Here is a 26,407-nt window from a genome sequence, read left to right as displayed (position 1 = left end):
ATTACAAATGCCAGGGATTCTGCCAAGTGTTGGTTTTGAGTCCTTTCTGATTGTTTATAAGAAAAAGGTGAACGTTTCTGGTGCAGTTGAGGGCCGAGTAGATGTGGTCATTCCTCATGTCTCCTGGTGTTCCAGGACATGCTAGGCCCGCAGAAGAAAGCACTGCTCTCTGTTAAAAGGTAATGTCTGAGCCATGTCTCTTCATCTACGGTGCATGTTCAGAAATCTTAAGGAATAGAATTCCAAAGTCCATTTCTTGAAGGAGAAAGTCCATATCATCCTGGTCCAGGGGAGGACTCCAATTTTAACGCCTTCACATTTTATTAAAATATTTGTCATGGCAGTTTGCTTTCCATCTTCTTCATACATGTTAGTTCTGTAGTAATCAGAGTAATCCACCATGAACAGTGTAAAAACTGAGTCATGTAATTCTGTTTTATTGGGAATATTATTGTGTGTTCGTCCTTCATTGCCGAAGGAAGACCATGCCATCAGAGAAATAATGACATGACTTGCACTTGACTTTGTTTTGAGTGAGGGAGGATTGTGCAGGTCACCAGTCTCACTTCTCCTCCAGAGTCATCTGAATCCAGTGACCATATATTTGTCAGGATGACTGGAGATGATCCAGGATGAGGCAATTGGGTTAAGTGACCTGCCCAAGGTCACACAGCTAGTGACTGTCAAGTGTCTGAGGTGAGATTTGAACTCAGGTCCTCCTGACTCCTGCATGGGTGCTCTATCCACTGCACCACCTAGCTGCCTCCGGGAATATTGTTAAGAAAGATCTGAAGAATGAAAATAACCTGAGTAAAAGAATTTCTTAATGCATTCATGTTCTTTTTAAGACAGATGTTTTGTTTTGTTTTTTACAGTAACCAGATTCAGTCAAGTAAACTGAATGCAGACACTTTGCAGCATAATGCCAGACCATGTAAAGACCATCTGGGAGGTAGGAATTTTATTTATTAGTAGCATAAAAATCAAGTGTGACGCTGATATTCATTCTTCAGGTTTGCTGTGTCTCCCCTGCCTGGTGAGGAGTCTCCAGGTGGCCGGCATGGCAGTTGGGTTAGGGTTAGGCCCATCCTCACAGCCTGGCCTGGCTGCTGCTGGTTCTGGCCTTCAGGAACTGAAGGTCATCTTCATGCCACAATGAGCATGAGCATTTATGCAGTGCCTGCTGTGTGCCTTTTTATAGATACCATCTCACTTGATCCTTCCAATGACCTTGTGAGACAGGTGCTATTATTATCCTCATTTTACATTTGAGGAAACTGAGGCAAAGAGAAGTGACTTGCTCAGGGTCACACACGGTAAGTGTTTGAGGCCAGGTGAACTGAGTCTTCTCACTCACAGCCCAGGGCTCTGTGCACTGCTCCAGCTGCTAGCTGCCTCAGAGGGCTGGTGTAGGAGATGGAATTTATATTCTTATAAGATTGCAGCATTTTCTTTTTCTCCTTCAGACATTTCAGTTTAGCTGCAACCTGTGAATAATTTGTTTCATCTTATAAAAAGTTGGTTTATCTTATTTTCCTGAAATCTGTGTGCTTAAAAGGAAATTAATATTCTTTTCTTGGGGCACTCTGGTTTTTACAGTATTTTTGACTTCATTTGGAACATTCAGGATGAGAGCAGTATTAAGATTTCTACCCTCCTTTCTTAGGTTCTTTGTGTGACTGCTGAAACTTTTAGAGGAATAATAAGTGTGTTTTTGACATGTCTTTAAAGATCCAAAACCGTGATTGTAAGTAGTTGGGAGAGAGGAAATAAACTTACTTTGTATTTAATGAAAGCAAGAGACTCCACCTTTTTTGCATAAGAGAAAGTCCGTACTCTTGATGTCTCAGTGGGAAGGGAGCTGGCTGCCTTATCCAGTCTCACAATCAGGAAAACCCCAAGGTCACATGTGGGAAGGTGGCTGAGAGAGTCTTAAACTGGGAATTAGGAGACTGTGGGGAGGGAAGGTAGACAGATGCTGCCATTCACTGGATGAGGAACCCTCTTGGCTTCATTTACTCATCTATAAAATGAAAGGCACAAACTAGATGGAAAGCTCTTCTAGCTCAAACATTCTACACATGCATGAAGATCCTCAGCCAAGGCAATTCCTGGGGTACTTACTCACCAGACACCCTAGTTAAGCGTTCTGAATGGGCTCATAGGAGGGTATGGGCAAAGACCCTCAGCTCTTACCAGTGATAGGAAAGGCTCATTCCTGCACTTGCAGTATTGGAGTTGTCCCACACATCAGGTGTCAGCTTTGATTGGGCTTTCTGCCTATAGAAGCAGGCAGCATGCCGGGGCTGCCAGCTTCTCCTGCCCTCATGCACTCATGAGGGAAGGAAGTCAAGGCAGAGGAAACAGATGATTAAAATGGCAGCCTTTGAGAAACTTCCTGATCTTCCTGTATCAGGGTGCAGAGCACATCAGCCTTTACCCATCCTTCAACCCCTTCGACAGTGTCAGCCCTAATTCACAAAAATACTTTACTTGGTTCAGTTACATTTTTTAAATACAAATGTTAAGACCTGTTTTTTTTCTCCAGAGAACATCCATTCCTTCTCTAGTTTTCCCTTTTTCTTTTAGTTATTCTTCATTCAGAATGAAAAATAAGTGTATTTGTTTAGACTTTGGGAAAAACCCAAGTGCTGGACTTTGTTTCCAGGGTTGTGGATGTTCATAGATCATTGAAAGTGACGAAGCCTTTTTGTTTTCATCCAATGGTGTAATGCTGAGAGGACACATTTACATGAAGGAAATTAACTTCTTTTCCTACATTGAAATGCCTTGCGGGTCTTCTGAGGGTGAGAAATGTTTCTTTTGCTGAGAATCGGAGGAAACACGTAAAAAGGCTGGCCAGAAATCGCCTCCGACACCAGCGAGTTTGAACCATAGTCATAACTCCCTCCCAGCTACGAGGTGTTATCTGTGTCCTGGGCGTCAGAAAGGAAGGCACACAAGGCTTTGGGTGCTGGTAAAAATGCGTTACTCTACAAGTTTTCTTTATTTGTATTTTAAAATAGTCGACACTTAGGCCCCTCTACAAACTACGAGTATCATTTCCAGCAGTTGTGTTAACCTAATAAATTGTCATGCTGCGCTGCCCTCTGCTGATGCCAACTGTAGCTCCTCCATAGCTTAATAGAGTCTGCTAGAGTTGCTGTGGCCAAAATATGGCAGCCTTTGGCAGCCAGCCCACATGTGGCCATCTCTGAACTTAGTGAGGCTGGTCCTTGGGTGAGAGTTCTCCTGACACTTCTGGTCAAAATTTTGATGGGCATAGGCTGTTTCTTGTGCTAAATATATTGTTTGATGGGTAACAGACATAGAAACCATCACTGGGTCAGTCATGGGCTCTCCAGTTTGGCCTGGGACCTGCTCAGGCTTGCACCCCGCCACCCCAGCTCACCTCTATGAGTGCCCCAGGAAAGCATCTGAGGATGACTGTTTAGTTATAAATCCTAAGCTTACCGTGATTCTGGCTGTCCTTGCGTTGAGAATCATATTTTTAAATGAGTTTTTTCTCTGTAGTGTAAGTTTCATGCCTGAGATGCCCAGATGAGGTCTTTCAGAATAGTGTTCTTTTCCTTCTGCCATCAGAGAACACCTTCCTGTCTAAATACAGATGCTTTGTCCATATTGGGTGTTGATGTATTTTTCTGCGGCACCTACTAAAATAGCTATACTTGTATAGCTGGACATCAAGGTTTTGGTAAGGGAGAGATTGTATCAAGTAACCCAGGCTTGCTAACCCCAGGGTTTGGGCCCCTGTTTTTCACTGTGAGAAACAGGAAGGTAACATGGAAGCTTGGCTGCCTCCTCCACGCAAAGTCACTTCGTGGCCTGTTTACTTTAATTGCATTGTTATTTCTTAAAAGTGAGGAAGCTTAGGCAATTCAAGTGTGGACTAACTGCCCATGCACCTATTGTATAACACAGCTGGTTTTAACTTTGGAATGTGATTTTTGCATTTTACAAATGGGAATAAGCCCATTGCATTGTCCAGAGGGATGCCCTTTTATTTTTTCAAGGTAGAAGAGGCTTTAAAGATGTGAGGGGTTCAGAAATGATTGCACTGTCCTCAGAAGAAGTCTATTTGGAAGGACAGATAATGAGGCTGTTTTATTCAGGGCTTACTGAGTGCCAGGCCCTATTCCAGGAGCCAGGGATGCCAGCCCTGCCCTCTTGGAACTCATCGTCTGCTAGGGGAAAGGTGGCCAGGGAGCAGAGATGAGAGAGAAGGCTTGTCGGCCGGCGGGGGCAGGGTGGGGTCGTGGCAAGCTCGGCCTCAGGAGGGGGAGCTGAAGGGAACCCTGATAATCACGCCGTGACTGTGGGCTGTATTTGAATTTCCTTTATTCTTTTCTTTAAAAATTCTTTTGCTGAGTCTAGGTTTGTTTCTTTTTTTCATTCAACACACTTTGCTAGAATAGAATTTGTGGGCTGAACGTGTCCTTCTACACAATGAGGGGAGGGACTTGTTCAGATCTCCCCGCATCAGCATCCTAAGGGCGTCCTTCAGCTTGGCATTCAGTCTCTCTCCAGACTGGCCCTATTTCCTTCCGCTTTTCAAAGGGTACCCTCAGGTCTAGTCCCTTCCAGCTGTGTCTTTGCTCCTGCCATTTTCTGCCCCTGAATTTGTCTTCCTTCTTCATTTGCCTCATGTGGGGAAGTCTAACTAATGCTGAAGGTCCCTGGCTGGTCTAGGGCACAGTGGCTTCTTTATCCGAACCTTCTGGGCATTGCGCTGTTCGTTTTTAAACGAGGGCCACCTGCTGCCGCTTTCAGAATCAGGCTGTAGGTGTGTTCTAGGAGTTGATCAGTTTCTCTTCCCGATTTCCATTGCTGCCTTTGGTGGCAAATGCCCCGTAATGAGTAATTTTGTGGTAACCCAGCATCTGCCCTAGAGAGGCGGTACATGAGACTCACATGTCCCCAAGTGATTTATTAGAGGATATTCACTCCAGGCAGCTGGAGATGGGCAGAACAGTAGAGGGGATGGCACCTCAGCTCCCCCCACCATGGCTTCTCTATTACTATACAGGTAAAGCTATGCGTTAAGGATGCCGCTGCCTTTTTGGAGGCCCCTTGATGGTGACTGATGGGGGGGGAGTGTGGTGTTCTTTCTCTTTTCCTGTTGCTTCCAAATCTGGACATGGAAATTTGTGATTGAAACAGTTCTCTATTTATTCAGGGTTTGCCAACAAGGGGGATGTGTATGAGCCCTGTAACAGCATCCCCTGCCCCTCCAATGAATATCCTTGGATAACTCATTTTTGGACAAGCAAGTCTTGTTGAGGAAACCATCTCAGCAAGTCCACCACAGAGCTCATCTTACCTACCCTCCTCTAAGCTTCCCTATTCTGTTGGGCCCACCCCCATCCTCACAGTGGCCTGGACCCACTTGGCCAGACCTCGCCGCTGCTCTTCGTTTCAGGGCTGCCCTCATTCCAGGCTCCGTGATCTTCCTGAGACACAGACCTGACTTTGTGACTCTGGAGACTCCAGGGGTTCCCTGGGGCATCTGAGACAGAAGAGAAACACCTCCGTTTGGTGTTTACAGCCCTTCACAGACTGACCCGGCCCATCCTTCCAGCCTTGGCAGGCATCTTCTCCCCCGTCTTCTTTGCTCATGAAGTCCGCTTTCTCTCTGTGGCTCACACTGGATGTTCCATTGCCACACCTGTGCCCTGGCCTTCTCCTGTATCAGGAAGGAACTGCTTAGCTCCATTTTCCACTACACCTTCCCCCCCAATGGCCTCCCTCCCTCCCTCCCTGGCTCACTGCTCCAGGTACATTCTGGACCTTCATAGAAAGGTCCTTGTTAGAAAGTCAGTTCCTTGTTTCATTCTCTGCATATTCCTAAGACCCAGCACAAACAAAAACCATTAGTGATTAACAGTATTTTAATGGACAGGAATCATGTCTGATTCATGTGAATATAAGCTTGTCCAGAGAGTTCTGCCTTTGCCTGGCCTGGCCAGGACTAGCAGCAGGGCCTTTCTCCCATGGTGAGGAAGTGTCCTGCTGCCTGTGTCTTCTCCCTCTGGATTCCTCATGGGAACCCTGACTGGTCTGGAGGTGGGGGGGGGGGAGACTCCAGCAGGTGGGGAACGGCTTTTGCTATCAGACAGAAAACATGTCTGCTCGTGAAGAGGCACAAAGCCTAAGTTCTGGGGGTCTCACCCTGATGTGGCCAGCAGCTTGGTCTGGGCATTACACCTGCTGTGGCAGCATCACAGTGTAGCTGTTGAACTTCAGATGAGGTAAGGGATGTGAAAAAGGAGCAGAAAGGCAGGTAGCTGGGTGGCCCAGTGGATGGAATGATGAGCCTGGAGTCAGGAAGACCTGAATTCAAAACCAACCTCAGACACTTACAGGCCTTGTGACCCTGGGCAAGTCTTCTCCTCTGTCTGCCTCGGTTTCCTCAAATGTAAAATGTGGATGATAGCATCTACCTCCTCAGGTGGCAGTGAAGACCAAATGAGACAACACGTGTTGAGCGCTTCCTGCTAGTAATTGTTATTAGTTCCAGAGGTAGCGCATTTGCCATCCCTGATATCTCTGTGCAGGCTGGATGTTACAGAAGAGGAGCCCTTCTCAGACTGCACTAGGTGCCCTCTGAACTCCCAGTTACCAACTTTGGGCTTGTATTCCCAGTCTCAGAGTCCTAAAATAAATAGCCACAAAACTTGTCCTCAGCGTCGAGCGAAGCTGGGAAGAGGCTGGATTTTTGAAAAGACTCTGCCCTTCTCTGGTGAAAGGCCTTTTGGTCCTTCCGTGGGAGGGTGGCAGCATCAGGAAGAGCACGTGAGCCATCTTTGTTTGAAGGACGTTTCCCCAGAAAAGCAGCCAAGATTAATATGGGGAAGTTACAAAGAAGCTGCTGGATGTCAGGAGGGAACAGGATAACTCTTTGCTGACCGTTGGAGCTACCCCACATGGCATGCATAGCCCTGCCACGCTGGGTGTCCTTGGGTAGTGCAGATGTTTGGGCCACCCCTTTGCTGGGTAGAACGTAGAGGAGCTGGTGTGGTGGCTCCTTCAAGTTATACTTGAGATCAGCTTTAAGCAGGGGAAGGAGTGGAATGAGGCAAGCAGGGGAAGAGTCTGGAAGGACTGAACCTGTGCCATGGACAATGAGTAGTGAAGTCTGGCCATCAGGCCAGTGAAGGGTGTGCCCTGTGGTGGCCACGCAAAGGCATTAACATTTCACTTAGGAAGTAGTCGATTGCAAGCCATGGCAAGTCTTTGAGCCCAGTCCAGTACTGTGCATCAAGATGATGGGATAGCTTGGGATGGAACCATGAAGGATGGTTAGAGGGGAAAGGCCATGGAGAATCTGGGGAGGAGCCAGGGCAGCCATGTCTAGTGAATAATTGTATTATTTTTTTTTTAAAATATACTCTAAACTTAGTAACTGTCAACACAAACAAACACTGAACTATATAAAGAAAAGTAAAAATAAAAGGCACTGGCCACTTTTCCCCAGCAGCCTTTTAAGATGTTGAAAGGCGCCTGTTTGAAGATACCCTGAAATGCTCCATCATTTGAAGACTCAACACACTTTTATGATTTTTAAATGTCCCAAAAGTCTATTTTTTTATTCACACAGCCAGTTCTGAGGTGTCAAAATGAAAATTAAAAAAAAGATCACCCTTTTTTGAGAGTCCTTAAGTTTGTTATGTTTTACATTGTAGCTTTTAAAATAATCATCTCTCCATTTCTCCTTTTGAAAACTGGCAACCTTATTCAGAAATATAAGGAGCAGTCACAGCTTCAGAATTTTCTTAAGTACTTTGCCTTTTGAAATCCTTTGTGTGTGTGTTCACCTTTCTAGGATTACTGTAAGTTTTTGCCTAAAGTATGTAATTAAAAATGTTGCAAGAACACATTACGTGTGGCCAGTGTGCCGTGTTACTCCTGCATTCTGTTCCCAGCACAGTTGGCTACTCAGATAAACTTTGTGAACAGAACATTTGAGGATTTGGCTTTTTTCTCTTGGATGCCAAATCAGATTTTTCATGACTTTATCGTTTCAGCTTGTTATGCTCTGACGATTTGCTGTGCGGTGTTAAAATCTGCCATCTCTAGTTTTGCACCCAGAGCCAAAATTCCCAGTAAAGACTCCAGTCTGTGTTGTTAACCGTGCATGTATGTCTGTGTCAGCAGAAGAGAAAAATAACACATCTATTTTTAAGTTTGTCAAAATCCTGGCATCAGTGAGCTGCAGGAGCTTGTACTTTTTAAGGTTCTGCTGCCTCCTGCTGCCCATCTGTGTGAAGCTCCCATGGATGCTGTTCTACTTGGTAAGATTAGTGTAGGTCTTGTAGCCTTGTATTCGATATTAGTGATATGTACAAAGGCAGAGATAAACCGAGTTTATCTGAAACCTCACACGGTTTAGTTTCATATTTCAAAATGTATGTAAACAGCTCTTTTGGGCTCTCAGACTGTGAGTTGATTCACGGTGCTTGGTTGGCAGCTGGTAAGGAAAGATAAAGTCTGGTTAGAAGAGATTATCAAATGCCTATTTCATACACTCACATTTTTACACGCAAGTTTCTGGATGCCAGTAGTCCTGCCTCAGTGTGAGAAGCAGGGTATTCTTTATGAGGGGGAGGCTCTGTTTGGATCTAAAGAAAAAAAATGTTTCTTATTCACTCAGAAATACTAGAAGGAAGTTTAAATCACAGTAAAGGAAAACTGGCATTTCCACATGTCCTTGGCATGCTCCTAGCTTGACCTGCACTCCGACTGCATCTCCTGTGATTTTATCTTATGCACGAGAGGAGCCACTTAGTGTGGTCACTGAAGAGATTTTAGCAGCAGTGTCCAAGGCTTAGGAGGGACATCATTCTTTAAGCATGGTTCTCTCAGGTCCATCCCTGCGGTGCTTTTTGAGATGGACGCTAACATCAGTTCTAACGTTTTCTTGGTCTTATCCCCATCTTGAATGATCCTGTTGTTGCCTAAGCACTCATAGCTTGGGGCTGGGAGGGGATGTTGTCATGCTGTCTCGCTGTGGCTGTCTGTTGTTAACCCAGGGAGCGGCAGCGTGAGTGAAGGCGGTGGCCCCATCTTTCCCATTTCTGTTGAAGTGTTTGAATCTCAGATTTTGTTCAGAGGCTGTTTGTTCTCCTTTAACTTTAGTAAAAGAGCTTTGGGTCCTGGGTTCCTCCTGCTCCCTCCCCGCCAACATTCTTCCATGTGTGACCCTAGGCAAGTGTCCTCACCACCCTGGGCTTCTGTTTCCTTCTCTGTGAAATGGGGAGATGTGACCAGCTGGCCTTGAGGCCCCTCCAGGGGACACCAGTAAAGATCCTTAGCTGTTTGTGCTGCCTAGAAACCCTCCCCAGGACTGATGGGAGCAGTGGCACTGCCTCTGAATGGGATACACTGTTTGAAGCTGGTTGTTTATATGTTAAAGATCAAAAACAAAATACAAGGTAGAATACTATTCTAATGTTTTTACTAGGACATTAGAACCGATCCACTCCATTGTCCAGATGGGGAGGTACACTGTGGTGCTTGGGGGCCTTTTGTTTATATAAAACCAGTGTTTGTTGTACTGTTTTTGCAGAAAGTCAAACATTGGTGTGGGACATTGTGAACTCACAGCCAGGAAAAGAGCCTGTTTTCCTAATTCTCATGAAGTAGTAACTCTTGGGATTAGGGGAGGGGATTAACACAGTTAATGCCCTGTTACGCTTGGCCATCTTACAGATACCTCATTTTACCCTTGCAGCAATCCTGGGAGAGTAGGCACTATTATTACCCCTGTTTTACACATGAGAAAACTGAGGCAGGCAGAGATCGAGTGATTTGCCCCAGGGTTGCACAACCACCGAGTATATGAAGCCAGTGTATTGAGGGATATGGAGCTGAAAACTGCCCCTGCAGCTTCTATATAACCCTTGGGCCGAAACAAAAGTGGGTAAGGCATGCAGTGAGGACAGGAGCAGTTCCCAGGGCAGGGCCCTGGGTTTTATAGGGAGCTGAAGGGGAATCAACCAGCAAGTGTTTGCAAGGAAGGTCTGGAAAGGTGGCCAGAACAAAGGCAGCTTGCTTAGGTCCAGGAAACAGGATTTTAGTAGGTAGCTTCATTCTCCCTGATAACCTCTAGCCCAGCCCTTTGACCTAGGTCTCTGGGAGTGTGACTGTAGATGGGCCCTTGGTTATGGCAGAGAGCTGTACCATGTCTTGCTGCCTGTCATACTTCCTGGAAGGAACATGTCTGTGGTCCTTTGCCCTTCTTGCTAGTAGCAAAAGCATGAATCATACGACAGTTTGCAAGCCTTAGAGCGGCATGACAATAACTGTGTCCTGCTTGTTTGTCCCCATTCAGGGAAGCCTAGTTCAAGACACGGGATCCACCCTAGGCCTCTTCCTCAGAACACTAGTGAGTGCTTTCAGTGACCCTTGCTGGTGGCCTGAATGGGGATGACCTCTTATCTTACCTCTTTGGCTGAGGGCTCAGTTGGCAGGGAAGATGACAAGTTGTGGGCATTGGGAGATGGCCATTATCCTTTGGGGTGGACACTGAGAGGTGGCAGAAGAGGGTACAGCCCCCGAGTTTGGGTCCTAGCTCTTCCAGATTTGGACTTGATGCCCTACCTGTCCATTCCTCCTGTAAGCCCTCTTGCCCTTCTCCATGAGCAGGTCATAGAACCTGGGTCCTTTGCCTTTATACACCCTGTCCGAGCCAACTGTCTCAGTGACAGGTCCTTTCCCTCTGACCCCAAGGACAGGCCAGGACCTTTGGGGTTCCAATTATCCAAAGACATGTTCTATTTTGTTGGACTGGTTATTTCTGTTAGTACTTAATTACATCTCTATACTATTATCTCTTCCTGCTAATGTGGCCGTACCTCTAGAGGCAAACCAGGTGGAGTCTCAGCAGGGAGGTGCTGGGCCTGTGGACACTAAAAATCCTCCCTCCCTCCCACCTTTCCATATCTCTTACCTTGTTCCCTACATCCTCTCACGTTTCTCCCTCCCGCCCTTCTGCTATAATTCTTTGAACATGGCAAAAGATTCTTTCAGAAAGAAAAGTTTCTCTAAATGTATTGGTCATGTGGGAGGTAAGATCCAATTTTTGAAAAAATGGATTTATCAAAAGTGGCTCTAACATCCAGTTTTCCAGAGTAATATTTAGGCTCTGAGCTGTAATTACTGGATTCCCTGAAAACCCTGGACAGATTCAGGAAACAGAGGCCCAGCAAAGCCAAGCTTTCTGTGGTATTGTTAAGAGCATACAGTGTTTTCTTACTAACATAAGCATCCACACCTGATCCCATAGGATGTGCTACCATTCCTCGATGGGGTTGAGAACTGGGGATGTGGGGAAACATTGGACTTCATCAGTGTTGTGTTTTGATGAAGCATTTTTTATTTTGCTTTTCAAATTTCCATTTCAAGGAAGGGGTCACTGGGTAGAGGAGGAGGGAATGTATGATAAGAAGTAAGTGTAGTGTCAGACACAAAGCCATCAGTTTCCCAAATACGTATGCAGTGCCTGGAAGGAGCACCCACCAGGGACTGGTCAGAAGTTTGGAAGCTGGGATTTGGTTGCTGGAGCCTGCAGCTCAGTAGTTCTTGGCCAACTGCCTCACAACCGAGCACAGGTTGAGATTTTCTGGATACCTCTCCAGTTAAAAATGGAGGTTGTCTGAGCCCAGCCCGGATAACGGGGTACCCTTTACAAAGGCCTGTTCTCAGGATTGGGTCAGAAACCTGACTTCAAATCCTAAATCCATTACTGTGTGACTGAGCACATCCCTTTGGTAGTGTGGGCCTCTGCTTCCTCTTCTGTAAATTATCCCTAAGGCTCCTTCCAGCTGCAGATCATACACAGTGAAGACAGGTTCAGCAAGCAGCTCCCTGGGGAGTGTGGGCAGGGGTGTCTCCACTATACTAGGAGTAAATAGGAGGCACCAAATGAGCACAGAGTTGTGAGAGAAGGGGCAACATGAACTTGGGGCTGTTGAGAGGCAGGCATGTGTGGAGCCCCAAGGCAACAGTCAAGAACACTTGGGGACAATTCTCAGGTATTTTACCACTTGGCCCAGGCAGGAACACTGGCTTAAAATTCCCCTTTGGGGGAGTGATAAACACTTAATTCTAGAAAACATGTAAGAAGGATATTCTGTTACTAGAAAGAAAAGTATACCTGTTGTATTCTGAACATTATAATGCTCCATGTGGCCATTTGTTAATAAGCATGCTTTGAGGCCCAGTAGCATTAGGCCCACCCTCACGCATAGCTGTGTCTCCTCTTATCTGAAAAACAGGCCCTTGACAGGCTACATCTAGCGTCAGACCAAATCTAATGTAATTCAGGAGGAATCAGTCTTTACCAACTTCATAGGTAGGTGCTTTGGGGTGAGCACATGTGGGCTTGTAGTGAACTTCACCTTCCACAGGAGTCAGCAGTATGTTATGACAGCCAGTGACATCCTGGAGTGCATGGAGGGGGGCAGAGCTTACAGGAACAGGAAGGGGAAGTCCCACTGTCCTCTGCCCTCATCAGAGTTATCTGAGGACTGTGTTCAGTTCTGGGCAACACGGCTTAAGAAGGGCCCTCGATAAACTGAAGTCCATTTAGAGGAGGGCCGTGAGTGTCAACCCCATGAGGACCGATTGAGAGAACTGGACACATTTAGCCTGCAGAAGAGAAGATTGAGGGGGACATACCAGCTGTCCAAGTATTGGATGGGCTGACTAAAAGAGGAGTTAGCCCTTTACTGCTTGACCTCAGAGAACAGAATCCAGTATGGAAGTTGCAAAGAGGCCACTGGAAGCTGGAGATCAGGAAAGATGCTCACCGTGGGAGCTGTGCCCAAGTGGGATGGGCTCTGCTGTGACAAGTGAGAGGCTTACTTGTCAGAGTCTGTGGGCTTCTTTTGTATGTGTTTTAGCCTTAGTGGCAGCTGAGATAACCCTTTCAACTTCTTTGGATTTGGACATAGGCCAGACCAGAGACTCCAGAGAGATCTGGTGGAAGAAGGGGTAGTGGTGGGAATGGATTTAGCAATAATTGATACAGATTTCATTGGAGTCTCCTAATGACCCTCTTAGAAAAGTGCTACAAATGATTGCTGTTTTTCAACTGAGGAACAGAAAACCTTGGTGATCATGCCTACGGCCAAGTACAATTTGAAGTGGGGCTCTCCTTGCCTGGCCAATCCTCTGCCAGTGCCATGCTGCCCCTCAATGACAAAGGAGATCCTGCAGTGTCTTGTGTAGACTCCCAGTGAAAGTGACAATTACTGTCACAGCAGAAAATGGAATAAATTCTGAGGAATAGTCTTAAACATCTGGTGGGTTTTGTTTTTTAGATCTGAGAGAAAACGTCAAGATTTCAGAAGTGGCCTGTGGATCCCCTGATTTCCACCCCGATTTGTATCTACAAGTAGATCATCCTTTAATGAAGAGGTAATGGTAGAGATACTAAGAAATAAATCCTAAGTGATTGCATTGTTGAATTTCCTTTTCTTTAATCTCACAGGGAATGCAGTTCTTTTATAAATGCCTTTTATTGTTTCCTAGTAGTAGATAGCTCTACAGTGTTATAATCCCCACCTCTGGTGGAAGTACATAGCTTTTGTTTAAGCAGGGTTTGTTTTTTTAAAAGCAGGCAGTATTACAAGTCAGTAGGAGGGGGAAATGCCCAAACCCAACAAGCATCAGGATGTCGGCTCCTCGTGATACAGCCTTCTTCTGGTCTTTGTGTTTCTGTAGTCTCTGCAGGGCCCAGCACAGAGCCTGGCATCTAGGTGCTTCTTAAGGATGTATTGATTCATTTTTTCCTTTAATGATTTTATGTTCGATATTGCCTATATAAAGACTGACCTCTTCAAACACTGAACTTATTATTTAGCTGTAAGCCCCTAGCACTGAAGATTTACAATTTCTTCATTATTTCTCATTTCACTGCTGGGAGACAGGGCTGCCCCATCCCATGGGGCTCAGGGTTCCGAGAGTTGCCAAGGCAGTGACAAGTTAAATGACTTGATCAGTGTCACACAGCCAGGAGAGAGGTGGACTCAGGGCTGCCTGCTGGGCTTTTGTTCTTGTTGCTTCCTTTATATGCCAAATTATTTTCACTGATTACAACATTTCTATGTCAGACAGCTGACGGGTGTAATGGAAAATTGTTGAGTCACTCTGGGTCTGTTTCCTTATCTGTAAAGTAAGAGAGCTGGATGGGATCTCTTAGTCTAAGGGCCTGTGATGTTTTTTTAAGACAGTTAGACAATCTTTGTTTGGGCTCAGATCAAAAATACTCAGAAATGTTGTATGTTGTGTTGTCACTGTGATGCAAAATATTTTAAATGAATAGTGTCTTAGAGAATCAGACATATGGGTTATAGCTCAAAAAAAAATCTGTGAGTGTGAGTGTGTGTGTGTGTGTGTGTGTGAAAGTGCTTTTTCCTCCATCCATATTGAATATTTCCTCTTTTTCTATTTTTAGACCTCATGTGCATGACACCAGCCAAAAGTTTTTGTCTGCATCAAATCCCCAGTTCTTCAGGGACCATGATACAAGAGAACACATCCCCCAACCAAATGAAAAGCAGCTTGAAAATTCAAATGAATGCCATTTTCCTGAAAGGATTAATTCAGAGAGGCCTGAAAAAAACAGCCCATCTTTGCTTAGCACTAGGGGATCTGTCCCCTTTCAAGTCCCCGATCACTGTCCCTCGGCAAAGTCAGCTGACAGTGACGAGAGACTCCTCTCATCCCAGTCACTGACACATGTGAAAGTGGGCGAGTCCTTTGCCCAGCAAAATCTGGGGGAGCTGTGCAGCACTACTAAGCAAGCTGTCAGCCCCTCTGATAATGGTGGGGTGCTCGAACCCACTGCCTACCAGAATCTGCCACCTCCTTTGCCTCCAAAGAAATATGCTAAAGCCATGGCGGTGTCACAGTCAGAGAAGGAGTTCATCCCTGAGCTGGAACTCCCCGGGAGGGGGAAAGCTAAGCCTCCAAGCCTCCAGAAGCACGTTACCAGTGCCCCTTCCCAGGCAGGGGCAGAAACAAGACTGAAGGAACCAGGCCAAGGGAAAGAGCTTGCCGAGCACAAACCCAGGACCCGATCCAGCCCTTCCACTGACCTTCAGACCTCTCTGGATGTGGTCAATAAAGGCATTCCCCAAACAGAACCATGGCCCAATGTGCCACAGCCACATGGGATAGTATCCCTGACCACCTACTTTTCTGTGGACAGCTGTATGACTGATACGTACAGGCTGAAATACTGCCACAGACCCAAGCTGTATTTTCCAGAGAGCAGTGACATACATGGAAATAAGCCTCTTTCCCAAACCGAACCGAGGCTGAAAGCTGTGTTCCATGATGATCTGGAGCCAGCCAACGTCTAGGCTCAGACTAGCGTGAACAGCACTTCCAGAGAAAGTCTTCTGAGGACCCTCTCAGTCAGTCCACTCAGTCAGACAGGAGAAACAGAAATGGACCACTCAGGTGGTGAGGTCTGGGGGGATGGAGTTAAGAGTAGAATCCTACAACCCTTGGCATTGTGTCCTTTGACCAGGGGCCCTTTGCACCTTTTCCTCCTTGTGGATGTTGGGTTGTGTTCACAGCCTTCTGACCCTTCCTAAGTGGGACTCCTGGGGATGTACCATGCACACAGGCCTCAGACACTGCTGCAGAAGCCAACCAGCCAGCCGCTAGTGTACAGCCAGCTAGGAGCCCTCAGGGCAATTAGCTCCACGTATATGCAGCTCACCAGCATAGCATGGTGGGGCTAGTCAGAGCAGTATTTGCTTATGAGGAAGCACTTTTCATGGGTAAAAAGCCAGAGGTTTTACCCAGTCGTTTGGTTTTTTTGACTTCTGTGATAGTCTGCTACCTATGATACCTTCAAGTGTCTTAAAAAGATTAACATGTAAATTTTATCCTTTTATAGCATTTGGGAGGGAAAAAAGCCTTAATCGTGAGTGATTTTGACACTAATTTTTCTAAGTCAGGAACAGAAGGGAAGTAATCTCTCCCTCCTGGATATCTATTTTTGTGTTTCATTGAAAATTCATTATGGAGAACACACCTCTTCAGCAGCAGCGTAGCCACAGTGAGCCAGTGAGTGGTGTGCCACCAATGTTCCTGCAGTGACGTAAGCTAAAAACATGCAAGTGTTAGCCTTTAGCACATTTATACCTGGCAACAGTTGCCTCAATTTCATGTGAAGTCTGAAAGTGGCGTTTTTGTTTTTGGAAGCTAAGAACCAATGCTAGAAAGTGGCACCAGACCCTTATAGCAAGTTACCAATGAATACTTTCCATGGCTGCCTCAATCTCTCCCCAGATTGTGAACTAAGCTTCATAGTTAGTAACTGGCCATCCAGCACACTGATTTGTCTGTCCTTAAATTTGGAAAATATACCTTCTTCAGATGGTCAGTTGGAATTCAATGATAATGAAGTGTTGTTTTGAAGCATTCTTTTGGTTTATGCAAATGTTTTTAAAGCAGATGTCTTCTCTTTCCAGCCAGCCTTCGCATAAAAACCAGAGCAACTCTCCATTAAACAGAAAAAAAAGCCAGTTGTTTTGCACTAAATCAGTGGCCTTCTTGGGAGGTGGAAGGAAGCTGTGTTTTTCCAAATGTAATGAAATAGGATCCTAAAGCTATGTGAAGTCATGTTCAGGTCCCAGAGCCTGGAATTTGTCTATCACCTGAGAACTAAGGAGACTCAAATTGCAGTCCATCCTGCTAACTCACCCCCTTTCCCTACATCCCACTTTTGCTTTCCTGCTCTAGTTGCTGTCAAGGCCCCACTTCTTGTTACCTTAAGAGAAGAACTGAGAAAGCACACTGTCAGAATGTCTTCAGGAAGGGAAAAGAACAGGAGCTAAACTCAATTTGGAGAATTCCAAGTATTTACCAAAGATAAAATAGATCTTTCACAACAGCTAATAAACAGTACTTAATATTTCTAGGCAAATTCACTATCTGGTTGGTCACATGGCCAGGGATGATTCTTTCAAGTCCTATTTAAAACAAAACAAAACAAAAGCTGTTACTTAACTAAAAGATGTGCTACTGCAGATAACTGAAATGGGAAATTGTCATTATCTAGGTTTTCTTATATTAAATTTAACAATGTTACTCCTATCACCTGATCATGAGCATCTTAAATGATCGTATTTGAGACTATTCTGAAATACGGGATAACATCTTGCTATGCTTTGACGTAAGAGTGGAAACAGTTACTTGCAAAGCTTGTATATTTGCTTCCTACCCAACCTGGGCCTGACTTAACGTTTGTTTTTCATCTATTACTCTAAAATTTCTCAAAGGTTTGAAATTCTTCCTGAACGATTGTTAGTTTATATCCTTACACAATTTAGAAATACTTGAACAGACCAGGTAAATAGCATTTTATCCTTTATCCAAAGCTGTTGCAGTCAGCTTTTAGTACTGACATTTGTAAATAGTGTAAAATTTGTAAAATTCTATTTGAAATAACAATATATTTAACTTTGCTGCTTGAATAATTGTAACATCAGCAACAATAGACCCATTTCAAATATTTCAAAAGATTCATCAATGTGTTTGAAAAAAGAGTCTGCATGGAAGGGGACTGTTGCTTTCAACTCCACATCGCTCCTGATTTCCAGATATTTGAAATGTCTTTGGTACTGGCACTTTATCAGCGTTAAGTAAACCAACTGTTGAATACCAATGGGTTATTTCAGGTACTCCTTGAGCTCCCTTCAGTGCTGTCCCTTCAGTTAGAACCTTTGGTTTACATCATTTACTGGATTACGTAACAGTGGTAAAACTAGAAAATGTCATTACTTTTTATATCTGAATGTACACTCCATTTGCAGGCACAATTTCTAATTGCTAATTGATCATGCACATCTGAAACTTTTGATTTTACTTCTAGGGTGCCTATTTTTATAAGTGCTTTGATTTGATTATCAAGTTTTCATGGTAACTTTTGTAACATGTTTAACAAATCTTGTAATGAACAAAAGGTTTTAAACTATGTTTAGAATGCTATATTTTCCTGGGAAATCATTTTCTTCAAGTTCAAAATTGTTAAAAGGTAAACAACTTTTAAATTAGAATTGTGGACTTGTGTTCTTAATATGTATGAAAGTGCTTTAAAAAAAACCCAACAGGCTGTCTGACTGCTTTTATGGGAAATGTACACAGTTCACACTGTCCGCTGCTGGACAACTAGACCCTAACTGATCATTTGTTCAATTGTTTTTCAGTTGTGTCAGATTCTGTGACCCCATTTGGGGTTTTATTAGTAAAGATACTGGACTGGTTTGGCATTTAACAGATGAGGAAACTGAGGCAAACCAGGTCACAAAGCTAGTAAGCACCTGAGGTCAAATCTGAATTCAGAAGCGTGAGTCTTCCTCATTTCAGGCCCGGTGCTCCATCGACTGAACCGCCTAGCTGCCCTTCACTGATCTGACAGCTCTGTTTGTACAGGTGGCCACCCCCTTCCTTTGTGAACCATCAGAGCAGGTAACCCTGGAGAGGAGTGCCGGTGCTCCCTGGCCACAAGCAAAGGCTGCTGCCACTGGGCCAGTTTACCAGAGTAGTGGGGTGGTAGGGAATGAAGTAAAGAGCGGAACGCTAACAGGAGAAGCTGCAAGGGAGGCTGAATCATTTCGTTAAGTGTAACCAAACGGTTCTCTTTTCAACTATCTCAAAAAAAGGGCAAAGGAGATGGTTCATTTTATATTCTTGTGCCCCGGGTATCCCAGACATCCAAATGATACACAAGCCTTAAACGCTACAGGGATTTCATCATTCAGAAAGAGCGGATACCACGAGAGACATGCCACAGTTCAAGCAACCTGTTAAACCAGTCTGATTCTTTTGACTTAGTAATGAATCTATGAAAGAACTTCTTTTCAAATTTAATAAAAACTGGTTCCCCCAGCAACCATGTTGCAAAACTCCTAACATGTCTTCACTGTTCACACCCTCAGGCCTTGAATGCTGGTCCTGAGAGGGTGGGTGGGTTTAAGATTTGGGGGGTGGGGTGTGTGATTTAACCAACAACGGTAAGAACTGCATCACACAGAGTCTGAGCGGATGACCAGCTCGGAACTGGGTGATTTACGATGAGGGCTTACTCTGAAACAGTAAATCTAGATCTAATGCTGAAATTGAGGGACCTCTGTCATTCTATTTAGAGAAAAAAACTGCCTAATACCTGAATCCTTACTGTACGTTCGTTACAATTTTCCCGCTACTCCTCCAAGACCCAACGTAAATTCACACCTTTTACAAGATTACTGTCGGCATGTTCGAATTGGGGTTTTCCAGAAGGCAAACAGTGTCTTGACCAAAGTCTCTAATTTAAAAGGAATCACTGTCTCCTGGGAAATACTGAAAGCAGACAATGACTGCATCATTAAAGGACCTCGCTTGGACCCACACGAGCGGACTGTACACGCAGGAGCTGGCAGGGAGGCCCAGAGGCCAGCGTGAGGGTCAGACCCACGCCTTCCGGCCCCCCTGCGGATGGCTCCGTGCCCAAGGCTGACAGCTCGGGCTAACCGGGCCCCACCCTCCATCCCTCCGTCCCTCCACCCCTGGGGGCACTCCGCTCCCTGTGGACGCGGCCCGCGGACGCTCCTCGCTAACCCCCCAGCCTCCGCACACCTGAGCTTCAGGACTCCCCGCAGGGGGGCAGGGCGCGTCACCGACACACACCAACTCAAACACCAAAGCCTTTATCTGCGACACCAGGGTGGGGGCGGGCGAGGCCGCAGACGGGGGCAGGACAGCAGGAGGGCCCCGGGGCGGCCGGCTCGGGCTTCTGCAAGAGACAGAACCAGGCGGCTCAGGCGGGATCCCGACACCGAAGCGCCCGCTGCCCAGCACCCGGCCTACCGGCCTCCGGCCCCCAGGCCGCGCCAGGCCCCACGCTCCACCCAGACCCCGCCCCCTGCACCTCCCAGACCCCGCCCCATACACCATCCGGGCCCCGCCCTCCGGCCCCCAGGCCGCGCCAGGCCCCACGCTCCACCCAGGCCCCGCCCCCTGCACCACCCAGACCCCCCCGCCCCATACACCATCCGGGCCCCGCCCTCCAGCCCCCAGGCCGCGCCACGCTCCACCCAGACCCCGCCCCCTGCACCACCCAGACCCCCGCCCCATACACCATCCGGGCCCCGCCCTCCGGCCCCCAGGCCGCGCCAGGCCCCACGCTCCACCCAGACCCCGCCCCCTGCACCTCCCAGACCCCGCCCCATACACCATCCGTGCCCCGCCCTCCGGCTCCCAGGCCGCGCCAGGCCCCACGCTCCACCCAGACCCCGCCCCTGCACCTCCCGGTACCGCCCCCATCCCCGCCCCGCCCCTCCAGGGCCCCAACCTCCCACCCCAGGCCCCGCCCCCTGCACCTCCCAGACCCCGCCCCATACACCATCCGGGCCCCGCCCTCCCGCCCCCAGGCCGCTCTAGGCCACACGCTCCACCCAGACCCCCGCCCCCTGCACCTCCCAGACCCCGCCCCATACACCATCCGGGCCCCGCCCTCCGGCCCCCAGGCCGCGCCAGGCCCCACGCTCCACCCAGACCCCGCCCCCTGCACTTCCCAGAGCCCGCCCCATACACCATCCGGGCCCCGCCCTCCCGCCCCCAGGCCGCGCCAGGCCACACGCTCCACCCAGACCCCGCCCCATACACCATTAGGGCCCCGCCCCCCGGCCCCCAGGCCGCGCCAGGCCACACGCTCCACCCAGACCCCGCCCCTGCACCTCCCGGGCCCCGCCCTCACCACGGCAGCAGGTAGACGATCACGAACAGTACGAAGTCGAAGAGCAGGAAGAGCCACAGGTCGAACCAGTACGAGTGCTTGGTGAGCTCCGGCCGCGGGCACCGGGGCTCCCGCTCCTTCTCCTCCTCCTCGGGGCTGCCGCCGCCGCCTCCGGGCCCCGCCCGGGATCTAGGCCCACCAGTTTCCCCCGAACCAGAGCCGGGAGGCGCTGCCGACACCATCCTTGCGCTTCCTTGGATCACAACGCACTGCGCAGGCGCCGATCCCGCGCAGGCGCACTGGCGGCTCCAGCGTGCGTACGTGACGCGAACTCCTCCCTCTCGTCTGGTCCCGCCCCCGGGGCGCCCACGCCTCACGTGCTCCAGGTGTTACTAAGGAGCATCCCCGGTTCTGTGTGTCTGAGGCGGCCACGGACGCCCGGACTTGGGGCGGGGGAGGAGAGGAAGAGAAAAAAGGAGATTGGGGAGAAAAAAAGAAAAGGAAGAGAAAAAAGGGAAAAGAAGAAAGGAGAGGGAGACGAGGAAGCAGGAGAGAGGGCAGGAAAGAGAAAAAAGGAGAAAATGAAAAGGTGCAGAAAGGAGAGAGATGGAAAGGGAGAGGAGAGGGAGGACAGGTGAGAGAAAAAGGATTAAAGGGGGAGGGAGGAGAGAAAGGAGGAAAAGGATTAAAGGGAGAGGGGAGAAGAGAAAGGAGGAAAAGGATTAAAGGGAGAGGGGAAGAGAAAGGAGAAAAAGGATTAAAGGGAGAGGGGAGAGAGAGGAGAAGAGAAAGGAGGAAAAGGATTAAAGGGAGAGGGAGGAGAGAGGGAAGGAAAAGGATTAAAGGGAGAGGGAGGAGAGAGGGGAGAAGAGAAAGGAGGAAAAGGATTAAAGGGAGAGGGAAGAGAGAGGGAAGGAAAAGGATTAAAGGGAGAGGGAGGAGAGAGGGGAGAAGAGAAAGGAGGAAAAGGATTAAAGGGAGAGGGAAGAGAGAGGGAAGGAAAAGGATTAAAGGGAGAGGGAGGAGAGAGGGGAGAGAGAGGAGAAGAGAAAGGAGGAAAAGGATTAAAGGGAGAGGGAGGAGAGAGGGAAGGAAAAGGATTAAAGGGAGAGGGAGGAGAGAGGGGAGAAAAAGGATTAAAGGGAGAGGGGAGAGAGAGGAGGAGAAAAAGGATTAAAGGGAGAGGGGAGAGAGGGGAGAAAAAGGATTAAAGGGAGAGGGGAGAAGAGAAAGAAGGAAAAGGATTAAAGGGAGAGGGGAGACGAGAGAGGAGAAAAATGATTTAAGAGAGAGGAGAAGAGAGAGGAGGAAAAGGATTAAGGGGAGAGGGAGGAGAGAGGGGAGATGGTGTGTGATTGTAGGCAGGGCAGCAACTAGACTCCCAGCCATTGAGTCCCCTTCCCTGGTTATCCCATGCATGGGTGCTAATAGATGACCCAGTGGATGGAGTCAGGAGTCCCAATGGAGCCACAGACACTTGTTAGCTGTGTGACCCAGGGGAAGTCACTTTACCTTTTCCTGCCTCAGTTTCCTCCTCTGTAAAGTGGAAATGAAGTGCCTTCCTCCCACACCAGAATGATTAGATTATAAGCTCCCTGAGGGCAGGGACTGTCTTTTCCCTCTTTTTGTATCCCCAGTAGCTTAGCACAGCGCCTGGCACATAGCAGGCCCTTCATTAATACTTGTTCCCCTCTTTCCTTCCTTGAGAGCTGTTGACCAGAGAATCCCTCCATGAGGGAGGCAGGGAAAGAAGAGAAAAGGACTGAAGCTCTGGAATCCAGTCCTGAGTTCACCGACTCTGGGCAAACCACTTCACCTTCCTGGCCTTTTACTGCTCTTTAAAACTAGACAACTCTTGAGGTCGGTTCTTCCCACTCTGAAAATACGTTTCACACAATAGGTACTACTAGATAGGATCTCACCTACCCTTCTCCCTGTACACTATTGTTGTAAAGGTTTTGTTTAGTTGTTTCAGTCGTGTCTGATTCTCCCACGCCATTTGGGATTTTCTTGGCAAAGATACTGGAGTGGTTGGCCCTTGCCAGCTCATTTTACAGATGAGGAAACTGAGGCAAACAAGGTTAAGTGACTTGCCCAGAGTCACACGGTTAATATTTGAGGCCACGTTTGAACTGGGGTCTTCGTGACTCCAGGCCCAGCGCTCTGCCAGTGCAACACTTAGCTGCCTCTTCCTGTACTATCTTCCAGTTAAACTGAGTCACTCTCCATGCTGTCTCACTGACCTGCCCAACCCATCTCAATCACCACCTCCTCCATGCAGCCTTCTCTAGGCTGCTGACCTTTTCCTTTTCAACGTTTTCATAGCCTGGCATTCAGCCCTCTTCTTTGAACATTATCTCTGCCTCTGCCCCTTCTCTGCATTAGATGATCAACTTCTGGAGAACATAGTAGCTGTATCCATCCTAATATTCCCAGCACCCAGCACAATGTTTTGTTCCCACTGAGTAGGAAGATTTGTGATTTCAGCTGAATGAACCTCCATCCTAGAACCAAGCCATAGTCACTTACTCAGGGCAGCTAGGTGGTGCAGTGGGTAGAGCACCAGTGCAGGAGTCGGGAGGACCTGAGTTCAAATCTCCTCTCAGACACTTGACACTCACTAGCTGTGTGACCTTGGGTAAGTCACGTAACCCCAACTGCCTCATCCTGGGCCATCTCCAGGCATCCTGATGAATATGTGGTCACTGGGTTCAGATGGCTCTGGAGGAGAAGTGAGGCTGGTGACCTGCACAGCCCTCTGTCACTCAAAACAAAGTCAAGTGCAAGTCATGTTATTATTTCTCTGATATCATGGTATTCTTCGGCAATGAAGGATGAACACACACTCACTCTGAGTCATTTACTCAGTGTCTTTCAAATAGTGCTGGAGCTGTGGACAAATGAGGCGTTTGTTTACTCTCTCTGCCCCATTACTCTCCCTGACAGCCAGAGAATCTGGCAGTTGAAAGGGATCTCAGTGTCCTTTGGAAGATAGAAAAAAAGAAGAAACACACACGAAAAATGCCAGAGAAGGATGGCTAGAGAGTGTCAGATAAATAGTCAAGGATCCAGAAGTGAAGGGCTATTCATGGGACTGGGGTGGATTGCTTGGAGTGAACAGAAGGTGGAACAGATTCTTTGAATGCAAAACAGAAAAACTTGTCAAGCCAGTTCTGATTAGTCAGGGCTGATCAGAAAGTAGTTAGCAAGTGTTGGAAGTCACTTCTGATGTTACTGACTGGAGAAAGGAGAATGGTGTCGGCATTAAGTCAGCCTGGCTTCATCAAAGGCACAACCTGCCAAACTGACCTCTGCTCCCTTTTGGACAAGAGTATCAGCCTGCTAGAGCAGAGGAATGCTTGAGTTAAGTATAAAGCACGGAGATTTCCGGAAAGCATCAAACCTAGCATCCTAGCATCTCTTACTAGTTTCTTAGACAAGATGGGGAGATTATTGGGCTGTGTGAGAGTACCTTTAAGTAGATTCAGAACTGGCTGAATTCTGGACCAAAAGGGGAGGCATCAATTCCGTTCTGGAAGGAGAGTGCCCCAGAGATCTATCCTGAGTCCTGAGCATTTCAATCAATCAAACCCCACCCCAAAACCAAAGAACCCAACCCAAAACATTGATTTGGCACCTACTATGTGCCAGATGCTGGGGATACAAAAGAGAAAATGAAACACTCCCTGCCCTGAGGGAGCTTATATTCTACATTTTTATCAGTGTTCACATTGATAAAATGCTATGAATAATAGAGTTTGCAAGGGGACACATTTCAGTTCAGTATAAGCAAAACTTTCTAACTATCAGAGCTCAAGTAAAATGGATGCCTTAGGAGGTAATGAGCTCCCTGTCACTTTAAGCACTCACTGCAAGGACTTCAAGCAAAGGCTTGATGACTGCTTGTCAGGAATATTTGAGAGGTCGTTCAGCTTCAGGTTGGATTGGACAGTTTCTGAAGGGCCATTCTAGTTCTATGATTCTATGAGTTTTACTTTTGGTAATATTAGGGAAATAGGGAGGGTCTTTAGGCATCATCCTGTCCAACATACTACTTTTACTGGTGAGGAATCTGAGACTCAGAGAAGGTTTTGTTATTTAGTTGTTTCAGTCGTGTCTGACTCTTTGTGATCCCATTTGGGGTTTTCTTGGCAAAGATACTGGATTGATTTGCCATTTCCTTCTCCAGCTCATTTTACAGGTGAGAAAACTGAGGCAAGCAGGGTTTAATGACTTGCCTAGGGTCACACAGCTACAAAGTATCTGAGGCTGGATTTGAATTCAGGAAGATGAGTCTTCCTGGCTTCAGGCCCAGCGCTGTGGAACCACTTAGCTGCCTTGGTGACAGGAAGGGGAAGAGAAGAGGAGCTATCTGATTTTGAAGAGGAAAGAGAGAAAGAAAAGAGGAAAAGGTGACAACAGAGAGAATTGATCTCCACTTATTATGCGATAGGATGGGAATAGGGTCCTTAACAGCTAGTTTCCAAGAGTAATGCCTAACTAGGAACCGAAGAGATGAAAAGTAGAGGAGTTTGTCAGTGGAAATGACTTTAAAGAAGAGACATCACTATCTTTTAGAGTTGTACCCTAAGAACCATGGCACCTTCCTATTAGCTGACTTGCAGCTGAAACTTTCTATGTGCCTTGTGTCCCCTCATTTGAATGGGAACTTGAGAGCAGGGGCTGTCATACTTTCCTATTTGTATCCCCAGTGCTTAGCACCATGTTTTACACATAAGAAGTGCTTAATAAATGCTTTCTCCGCCCCCCCCCCCCATTCTTTTGTTCATTCATTCATTCATCTTAGGCAGGATTTGAACTTGGGACTTCCTGACTCCCAGTCTACCCACTCTACCACATGGCCTCATGATTTGTTTTTTTGTTTGTCATATTATTGTAGCAAATGATTCCTCTCTCCTGTTTGAGTGACTGGGAAAAATAAAATGTGCCCATTCTCAGTTATGAGAGACACAGAACCCTTATTTATATATTTCTTTGGTTTAATGGGTTCTCATTCAAGGATCTGTTTCATTTTCTGTCTTTTAATAAATCTTTCTTGTGCAATATGGTGAATGAGGCGCTTATGTATAGGGAGTGAGTCTCAGTTTGAAGGGGATGTATGTAGATGGGATACCAGGGATAGAGTTTCCCCAGTTTCCTGAAGAGGGAATTAGCCAGTAGTGAGGAAATCTACCAAAATGGCCCCAGGCTTTCTAGCCATGAGTAATGCCTTAAACATGACAGGAAAATCCTGCCATCAGGCATTCTTCAGTAGAAGGAAATAAGCAGATTAAAGCTTATGAGTTGTTGCTGATATTTTTTAGGTAACAACATTCTTATTTGTTATCGTTTAGACATTTTCAGTTGTCTATGACCCCTTTGGGGGGTTTTCTTGGCAAATATACTGGAGTAGTTTGCTGTTCCTTTCTCCAGCTCATTTTATAGATGAGGAAACTGAGGCAAACAGGGTACATGACTTGCCCAGGATCACAGAGTTAGTAAGAGAGTCTGAGGCCAAGTTTGAACTCCGAAAGATGAGTCTTCCTGACTCCGGGCCTGCCACTCTATCTACTGTAGCACCAACTGGCAGCCCCTGAACACTCTTATAGCCCTCACTAACTTCTGCCTTACCCTGAAGTTCAGAAATAT

General features: G+C 47.0%; 1 protein-coding gene and 1 long non-coding RNA gene across 4 annotated transcripts in view; one reads left to right on the top strand and one right to left on the bottom strand.

Moving 5' to 3' along the window:
• Positions 1–18,934, top strand: part of USP53 (ubiquitin specific peptidase 53) — a 71,892-nt gene extending 52,958 nt beyond the window's left edge. For all 3 annotated transcript variants that reach the window (XM_072625358.1, XM_072625357.1, XM_072625359.1), the window contains exons 14-16: positions 876–952; positions 13,344–13,440; positions 14,480–18,934. In XM_072625358.1, the coding sequence (XP_072481459.1) occupies positions 876–952; positions 13,344–13,440; positions 14,480–15,389 (1,084 nt within the window). In that variant the 3' untranslated portion in view covers positions 15,390–18,934. The remainder of the gene's footprint in view (positions 1–875; positions 953–13,343; positions 13,441–14,479) is intronic.
• On the bottom strand, positions 13,523–19,812 carry LOC140514889 (uncharacterized). Its single transcript, XR_011970767.1, has 2 exons — positions 19,660–19,812; positions 13,523–17,012 (listed from the first exon to the last, which is right to left on the bottom strand). It is a non-coding gene; the product is annotated as an uncharacterized lncRNA (long non-coding RNA).
• Positions 19,813–26,407: the final 6,595 nt, after the last annotated feature.

This window comes from Notamacropus eugenii, chromosome 7 (assembly GCF_028372415.1).
Source record: "Notamacropus eugenii isolate mMacEug1 chromosome 7, mMacEug1.pri_v2, whole genome shotgun sequence".
Classification (NCBI taxonomy): domain Eukaryota; kingdom Metazoa; phylum Chordata; class Mammalia; order Diprotodontia; family Macropodidae; genus Notamacropus; species Notamacropus eugenii.
The sequence above is the reverse complement of the archived record's forward strand: the minus strand, read 5'-3'. Positions and strand labels throughout refer to the sequence as shown.